At 49.8% G+C, this 9357-nt stretch overlaps 1 protein-coding gene across 1 annotated transcript in view; it reads left to right on the forward strand.

The window, feature by feature from the left end:
- The first annotated feature begins 6657 nt into the window (after positions 1-6657).
- LOC101784684 overlaps positions 6658-9357 on the forward strand; it is a 9669-nt gene continuing 6969 nt past the window's right edge. The window contains exons 1-3 of the mRNA XM_004962129.3: positions 6658-7336; positions 7458-7586; positions 7682-8281. Coding sequence (XP_004962186.1) covers positions 7108-7336; positions 7458-7586; positions 7682-8281 — 958 coding nt within the window. The 5' untranslated portion in view covers positions 6658-7107. The remainder of the gene's footprint in view (positions 7337-7457; positions 7587-7681; positions 8282-9357) is intronic.

Here is a 9357-nt window from a genome sequence, read left to right on the forward strand (position 1 = left end):
GGCAGCCGGCAATAATTCCCCGCGCCGCGCCGCGCCATCGGCAGGATTGCACGGCCCCGGGAGGAATTCCAGCATTCCACCCGTCCTTTTGGACTCGCCGATGCGGCCGACGCCACTGTAGGGGTGCCAGGACGCAGCCGCAGCGGTGCCGGTGCGAGCGAGGAGACCGCGAGGGAAAGAAATCATGGTGGGTAGGCGACGGAGTGAGTGCAAGGCGCCAAGGCCTAGCGGCCTAGCGGGAGCAGGCAGGCAGGCAAGTACCCGGTGCACTGCTCGCGCAGGTGGTTCGTCCGCTGGAGCTCAAGCGATCACTGGTGACGGTACATCGGCATGGATGGCAGATCGTGAGTGTGCTGTGCATGCTACCGTTCAAGTGTTGGTCGGTTTAATACGATTCCGTAAGAAAGGCGTGCTGGGAGCCCGAGTAGGACAGGCTGCAGAGGGGTTAGTAACTGCGTGCAGGGGAATTTCGTGCTAATGGGAACTCCATCTCACAGTCCATACTCCACACCGGACAGTCACTCCAGCTGCTGTCTGTCCTCCCGTGTCCTGAAGCGATCATTGGCCATCATTTTCAACGAACCGAAGAACCACGACTTCCCTGCAACATACAAACCAGCTCACGCCTTGTCTTCGGAAAAAATTAAGCACGGGCTCACACGACACACACACACGTAGTACAGTGCACAACCGACTCAAGAACGCAAAAGCAGCCTTGCAATTATATTTTATTCAAAAAGGGAATTCCTCCCGTGACAAAGAAAGAAAGGGCCAGCATGCATGGGTGCGTCACTAACTCGCCACTGAGTATTAACATTATTCTAACTAAGCCGATGCACATCATCCCACTAACTCGTAGCCAGAGAGACCCCGAGCCCGAGAATCTAATCCCGGCTCCAATTCGCCCAACCACCACTTGTTTAATACTAATAACCTGTGGCCCTGTGCGTGCCCTGGACGCACCCACCGCTGCCCGCTGCTAATCCCCCATCGCTCTTTCCTTTCTTCAGAGCGCGCGCGCGGTGCTAATCCGTGTCCGACCCCAACGACCGAGCACGCTTTCCGTCCCATCCCTTTTCCCAATTATCCGTTGCATTATTCGCTCCGTTGTTTCCCCCCGTCGCCGTTGCAGTGGAACGCACGACAGGCACGGCAACCACAGGTAGCCCTCTCGCGGTCGCGCACGGCAGGCACCGGGCCGAGCCGTGCTGGACGTTGCACCGGCGGGCAAGGAAAGGAGCCGGGACCGGAAGGATTGACGTTGCCGGCGAGCGGCGCGCTGCCAACGATTCCCGGTCCCGTCCCGTGTGCTGTGGCAGCGCATCCGCGCTCTTTCTTTGGCCGGAGTAGAACGCCCGCCGAAATCCAAGAATTTTGCACGGCAGCAGGGGGTACTACGGCGTGGAAAGCCGCTTCTGTGTGTCATTCCTTTCTTGGGCGTGCGGCGCGCGTAATGGGATGGCGTGGGCGCGTGGTGGTGTGTGTGCTTGGGGAGAGGATTGCTTGGGGCAGGGGCACGCACCGGCCGCTGGCGTCGTCGTTCGCGTGCCGCGGGCTGGATGCGACTGATCGAGCCGTTTCCGCGGCCGCACGGAGGAAACGGCCGAGCCCGGGGGGCTAGCGGGCGCTAGGCTAGTCTTCATTTTGACCGAAAGTGTTCGAGCGTCCGTGCCCTCTGCTAGCCTGCTGGTTTCTGTGTATTGCAGTTCCTGGGGCAGGGCCTCTTCGATACTGGTTTTGCCATATTTGCAACAGTGTGTGGTCACTGTCGCCCGGTTTTGCGCTTGGCGGCAAGTTTCCTTGGGCGGGAGTCAGTGGGAGTAAGATCATTGAGCCTGCCTAAATTGGGAGTAGTAGTTTAATCGAGAAGTTTTGTCAGCCCCGATGGCACGTCTATACCTGTATGTACTCCCTCCGTCCCTTTTTATCCGTCTCTAGAAAACCGTATTTCCCTCACAAACCCGCTTCCCGAGTGACAAATAATAAGGGACGGAGGGAGTATCTATCTATCTATACCTATACCTATAATATTAAAAGTGTGGTCGTTTCTTCCAACCATCGTGATTATTTTGCAAAAGAAAAGTCCCTCAACTTTCTCGTAATCAACCTGCAGTCCTAGAAGTTAATCATTGATGATTTGCAAAAAGAAATCCCTTAGCTTTTTCGTAATGGCCACTGAGCACGAGGGCGGGGATGGAGCAACAGTCGAGTGCCTGGTGGAGCAGTGCGGCCCACGCGGGCATGGAAGGTGCCGGGCCCGAGGGGTGGTCCTGGCGCAGCTACGCCACCGCATGTGGGGGATGCGGGTGCCGTGGCTTCCGACGAGGGCGGACTAGCGGCTTTCCCGGCGGTGGTGCTGGGACTCCCCGTAGTGGCGGCACGTCGCATCGTCGTCACCCTTTGGTGGAACCTAAAGCTAATCCCGGTGAGGAAGACATCACAAGCATAGCATAGTGGTGGAGGAGCTCCCCCATGATGTGCAACAGATCTCGCATGGTCATAGTGATGTATGCCACCACCCACCAGTGTGGATTCGCTCGCATACCCAGCAGTAGTTCTTAACCAGAGGCAGTGCTAGCTGATGTTGCCTTCGTCAGCAACACTCACCGCCATCTGCCAGAAGGGCTACCGCTTCGGCCTCAGTAAGAAGCTCCACTGCCCACTACTGCATCACCGGGAGGGTAATCCACAACTGGGAACCATATGCGTAGGATGATGAGAAAAAATTCACTGGAGCACGTCGCTGCTGATCTGCACGGGTACTTTTTAAGTCACAAGAATTAATGATAAGAGAGGTAAATTAATGATAAGAGGGATCTTCTTACTCCACTTATTTTGTAATATGATTGAGGATCTTATCGTGGGTCACTCGGATACTGTGGTACTTCTTGGGGGCATACTTCGTAGTCACTCAGGTCCAGTGCCTTCTCTTCTACAATTTGTGTTCGTCTTAGTACAACGCCCTCTCTCATATGCCTAACAATAATTATGGTTTTTCATTATGAAAGATTTTAGCCCAACTGATGGACAATCAAATCTTAAATACGATTTGTCTTTATATTTTGAAATTTTCAGTCGCAAGATAGTAGGTCGACTGCTATACCTTTACTATCTAAATCTGAAAATTAATTTGTGGGTAGAACATTTGATCATCATTGACTATATTATGAGGAGCAAATTGTAGAAGGATACTTGCATTGGTTGATTGCTCATGTTTCTTGGAGCAACTAGGCCATGATGTCAAGCTGTCAGGGTGTATACACTCAGGCATGAATTGTTGAGCATATTATAATCAAGGACTGAGCATTTATTTTAGCCTTGCAGTTTTTTCCTTTTTATAGGCTGAAAGTTTTGTGGACAATCTCTTATGTTCATAATACCTTGCATATTCATAAAAGCTAAGACAAAAGTTACATTAGTACTGAATCTTACCAGAGGTTTTAATGCATGTTTGAACCAGATGTAAGATACAGTACATATGTATAAAAATTGAGATTCCATCGTTCAAATAAGCCATGTAGAATTCAAAGGAGTTATCCGCTTATTATTATCAGAGATGTATACAAATATTATGAAACATCCTAAACCAGATTAGGAAGTGAAGTAAGTAAACTAGGAGCTAGTGAATAACAACTTGGGAGCAGGTAAGAAACCGTAGCAGCTCACGGGTATCTATGCTAGTGGTTTTTAAGCTTCCTTTTTAATTTGATGGTGGGTCTACTTCATTGTTGACGGGTTGGGTACTTGAGGAAATGTGTGTACAAGAGGTTTTAGTCTATTGATTTTGTTTCACTTGGAGCATGTGTTTAGGTGCGTGTGTTTTGTTATTTTCTCGTTTTGTTCCTTTGTGTAACAAGGGAGTCACCGTGAATGATGAGTTGGTTGAGGAGGCTAATCTCTACAATATCATTTTGCATCAACTCTAAAATAATGTCAATATATATGAACCTTTTATGGGTTGGTTGCCTCTAACATTCGTGGTGGATCTAATTTAGCAACAAGTGGCGATGGTGGGGAGATAATAGAATGTACAAGTCATGACAATAAATAGGGTTGTGAGAAAAATCAAACATGATAATGCCAATGTAATATGTATGCGACAACAAAACTTGATCTAATATATAATATAATAGGAATAATTAAATGGGTTAAGTTTGGAGATGAAGGTATCAAGTTCTTTCATGCTAATACCACTATCTAATGTAGGAAGAATCGTATAACCTCCCTAACTAATGAGGTTGTGGTTAATTTGACAAGCCATGGTGATAAAGCTGGACTTCTTTGTACTGCATATAAGGAGAGATTAGGGCCTACATAGTTTCAGGAGATACAATTTGATTTGGAATCCTCCTGCATAATGCTTCTAATTTGGGTTGTCTTGATGAACCCTTCTCCAAGTAGGAAATTGATGATGTAGTTAAGCAGCTTCCACTAGGCAAATCTCCTAGTCCTGATGGCTTCACCAATGAATTTCTATAATTGTAAAAACATAATAATTGTGAAGCCAATCACAATAAAATTATATATTATTGGAAGCTCAACATAAATAGAGGAAACATAGGGCTAGTGATGCAATTGACGTTCAATCACATGAGACCTTTACCACAACCTTAAAAATATATGATTCGATAAGGGAAAAAGATGTATCCCAAAAAAAAAATCTTTCTAGAAATATGAAGGAAAGTAATATGTATAAAATGTCAACAAAATATTACGCACAAAACTATAGTAGTCGATAACTTACCCTATTTCGAAAAGAGGAAAAGAGACTCAATCTATATGCTTGCTAAACTAGTGCAACCTAACCAAACAATGTGGACAATTGGATCATATCATCATCAACAAAATTTGCAAATGAAAATTTGCAATATGTGTGGTTGAGACACTTTGGTTGCGAAAAAAGTTATGGCTTCAACACTTTTGGACAAAGTCTTGTTAACAAGAGGAAGATATCTTACACGATGATCATTATGATAATATGAAAGTGAAGAAAATTATTATGCAAAAACAATGAAGCATACATCTTACATAGAACACATTTCAAAAAACATATTTATATTGAAAATTGCTGTATTCTAAACCAAGACAACTATAGTTAGATATATGTGTGTTTTTGGGCTACCCGAATCGGTCCAACTCGACTTAAATGTGTAAATAATGTTTTCATGGTTTATGCATACATCCATAAATATATAAAATATGCTATAATTAATATGAACAACAACATTATCAAAAAATTTTGAGCAATGGAGTATCCCGTATATCTTTAAATTAGTTGTGGTTGCTACCATTTATTAGACAAAAGAAACCTTATTAAACATAAAGTTTGATACAAAAGAAAATGAAAATGAAGAAAGAAAAAAGTCACCCAATGAGTGCTAAGCAACATAGAATTTCAAACACAACATATGGCTCAAAACTACTTATCATCCTACATTCCATGTATAGAGAAATAGTTTGACGTGGTTGTTGATGTTCTCTTGTATGACAAAATTCCTAAAACTCCGTTGTCCTTCTACAAAAGAAGCTGACGAATAGTGCATCTAAAATATCTCACGTCTTCAAACAACACTGGTTCTCTGCCATCGGCAATTCCAAACGATAACTAATGTAAATGACCTAATGATCGGCATTCCCTTCAACAGTATTTGACCTTCTTTCTTCGTCCAAAACTCCATCAAATTGGAGCAATCTTTCTCCTTTTAAATCATGAAAGCACCAATACATTGGGATGAGGCATGAGTTCCTACAAAACAACGCCTTCAGGAAGGGACACGACACCACTGTTGCCTGGTCATCAAAGATAAGTTTTCACCAATAAAAACTCACAGCACAACTATTGGAGGAGGGGGCTGTAAATTGATGCCACTAGGGAGGGATGTGACGCCCACGGGCATGATCATAGGACCTATGAAGGGCAAAGGTCTTTTCCAAGCACATCCAATCCGCCTAAACACACCGTCATTAAGGTAGTCGATAGATTTGCAATGCTGATCCGTGCGCACATGTCATTGACCCCGCCTGTGAACACCACGCCACGCTGCAGGAACAACCACCACCGAATGTAGGAAGCAACATATGTCGCCTCCCACGTAGGCCAATCCCAAAGGTAAGGCATCAAGCTGGCCACCCAAGTTCGGACCGGAGAGGTTCGGTTTGCACACACGGCAACCATGCATCTTAAAGATAGCAATAGAAAGAAATATATACCTTAGATGGAGACGTTATGATTACATATAAATAAGTGAAGAGAAAATAATATAAAAAAATTAAAGAAACAAATATTTACTAAAATACATCTTATTAGATACTAAATCTTAAAGACTTTTCTGGATTCTAAAGAAAAACATTATCATGAAAAAGATGTAAATATGTTTTGGTCACGCTGAATTAGTCCAGACGCAAATAATCTTTTGATACATAAAAATGTTAGATAAAGATTTAAATTGAACAATAAAGGCTTAACATTATGTTAAAGGTATGTTTTACGAGGCTCTTAGTCTCAGGCATGGCTTGGCCCTGGTGATAGACTGATAGGGCTTTTTCAGGCCCAGCCCGAAGCCCCGCTCGGCCCGGAGTAGTCTGTGGGTAACCCATTTCTCGCACCATATGGTTTTGACCGGTCGGAATTGCACAGATTAGCTGCAGACAGCGGGGAGGAAGAAGCTGAAGGGGAATTCCAATTAGCACCCGAGGGCGCACATAATCAACGTCATCAAAACACCCTGTTTTCCCCTTGTCCTCCATGTGAGCCCGGTGTTCTGCATCCTTCTTCTTCATTTCCTCCACCACCGCCCACCTCTTCCCCTCCCCACCTCTCCAACTCCAACCCCCATGAATATGATCGTGAGAAGCTGCTAGCATCATCTCCCGCCTCTACTCCGTCACCTCTCCGCCATTTTATCGCGCCAGCTGTATATAGCCCCCCGCCCAATTCGACCCGTGGGGGTGTGAGGTCAGCTGTTTTAGCTCAGAGCTCGCGGCGTGGCAGCGCGGAAAACAAGCAAAGGAGAACAGCGGCGGCGGCGGCGGCGGCGGCGGCGTAGCATGCGGCGTTGAGAGGGAGGGAGGAGGAGCGAAGGGAGCCGATAGAGCGAGAGCCGGAGGATGATGCAGCTGCCGCAGCATCACAAGCCCAGCAAGCCATCGGCGCCCTCCTGCTGTTCGTCGTGGATCCGAAGGTCCCCGCCGTCTTCCCCGCCACATAAGAAGCCTGGCGGCGGCGGGAGGAGCCGGTATGCTTGCCGCCTCGTGCCCCTGCTCGTGCTCACAATCTACAGCGTCGTCACCGTGCTCCGCATCCCCAGCTCCTCCCTCGTCGTCACCACCGCCGATTCAGTAACCCCCGGGGCTCCAGGCCCAAATCCTTCCTGCTCTCGCCGCCATGGATTGCTGGGCTGCTCGCTTCCCCCCTTCCTCCTGTTTGCGGCGCGCTGAAATGGCGACTCGGTCCTCTGCAGAGCGCGTGGAGCGGCGGGAGGACTTGGAGGCGCTCAAGACCCATCTGCCGTCGAACCAGAATAGCCTCGAGGCCCGCGAGGAGACGCGGTCCGTCGCCTCCCTCCCCTGCTCCGCCTTCATCAACGGTGAGTCGCTTGGTTGCAATCTGTGTTCGAGGTGCTCTCTCGCTTCTGCTCCAATGGAATCGAAACCGAATCGAATCGAATTGCTGCGCGCGCAGGTGAGGCCGGGTATGGCGAGGAGGGCGTGATGTGCTGCGACCGGAGCCACTACCGCAGCGATGTGTGCTACCTCCGCGGCGACGTGCGCACGGACCCGTCCACCTCGTCGGTGCTCCTGTACAACGCACCCCGCGGGAGCTCCCCGGAGAAGGTCCGGCCGTACACGCGCAAGTTCGAGGACAGCATCATGAGCACCATCGACGAGGTGACCATCCTGCCCGTGGCCGGCGCCTACAACGCGAGCGCCAGCGCGGGCGACGGCGGCACCCTGCGGCGCCGGTGCGACGTGCGCCACCCGCGCGGCGTGCCCGCGGTGGTGTTCTCGACGGGCGGGTACACGGGGAACGTGTACCACGAGTTCAGCGACGGGCTGATCCCGCTCTTCATCACGGCGCAGCGGTTCGCCGGCGAGGTGGTGTTCGTGGTGCTCGAGTACCACTACTGGTGGCTGGGCCGCTACGGCGCCGTCCTGGAGCGGCTCACCAACTATAAGATTGTGGACTTCCGCTACGACCGCCGCGTCCACTGCTTCGACGAGATGATCGTCGGCCTCCGCATCCACGGCGAGCTCGTCGTCGACCCCAAGCTCATGCCCAACGGTACGCCCGATTGCCCCCAAATTCCTCTCGCAATTTGCATCCCCCTGCAATTCTATCTGCCAATTTCACATCACATCAAGACGCTGATTGCATTGCATTCCTTCGCGTTGCGACGTCAATTTGTTAGTTAAATCTCGTTAGGATTTTGGGATCCAATCCACCGGCTAATTACCGGTCAGGAGCTTAGCTTAGCCTGGCTTTGGCTTGTTGGTGAAGAAGGGGAGCGGCAAAAAGGCGTGTGAAAATCCGTGCGCCTCGGTCGAGATCCGTGCCTGCTAACACCGGTCGGGGAGGAGAAATCATTTGCCCCTACACCTCGAGGCGTCGTGCTTAGCCACTACTCCTCCCCAATTAGCGCCATGTCCTAATCATTCTTGCCTCTCAGTCCTCTCCCTATGGTCTCCTTCGTCAGTGGAGCAGTGGTTGGTGGCTTGCAGCGTTGGTAGTGCCGGTTCGTTAGGGTGGTTAGAGGGGAAGGAGCGGTAGATTGCTGCTGACGCATCCGACGCCTTCTGTCCTGGCCAAACTCCAGTCTGCAATGGTCACCCCACCGGCCACCTCTCCTTCCATGATCCGTCACCTTACCTTCTCGCCCTCTGCTTTCCTTCAGTCCTTCGCAAGCGATGGCGACAGGGCCGAACCACTGTTCCGTCATCGCGACACGCCGCACGGGCGCGCCGCGTGCGGCACCGGTCGGGCTGCCCCTTGCCGCTCCGCGCCGTGCCCGGCGCACGTTTCTGACCCGCGCGTTCGGCACCGTCCCTTAACCAAACGGCATGGGGGCCAGGCCCAAGCACGAACAGAGGAGGAGCATTCGCGGCACGGCGAAAAGGGCATCGTAGGGTGAGGGGAAAAGGAGAGGGAACGGAAGGAGAGGCGAATGAAGCACGACGGGGTGGGTGCGCGTCGCGCGAGAATCTTTGCGGCGGCCGATCATGAGCGCGGGGATCATTGCGAAAGGGCGGCTTTCGCAAAAGCGTTTGTGCGAAAAGCGAGAGCGGTGCGGCGGAGGGTTCGCACTAGTAATTTGTCTGAACATACACATGACTCCCACTCCTTCACAGATACATCTCATT

The sequence above is a fragment of the Setaria italica genome, chromosome III, assembly GCF_000263155.2.
Source record: "Setaria italica strain Yugu1 chromosome III, Setaria_italica_v2.0, whole genome shotgun sequence".
NCBI classification, from domain to species: Eukaryota; Viridiplantae; Streptophyta; class Magnoliopsida; order Poales; family Poaceae; genus Setaria; species Setaria italica.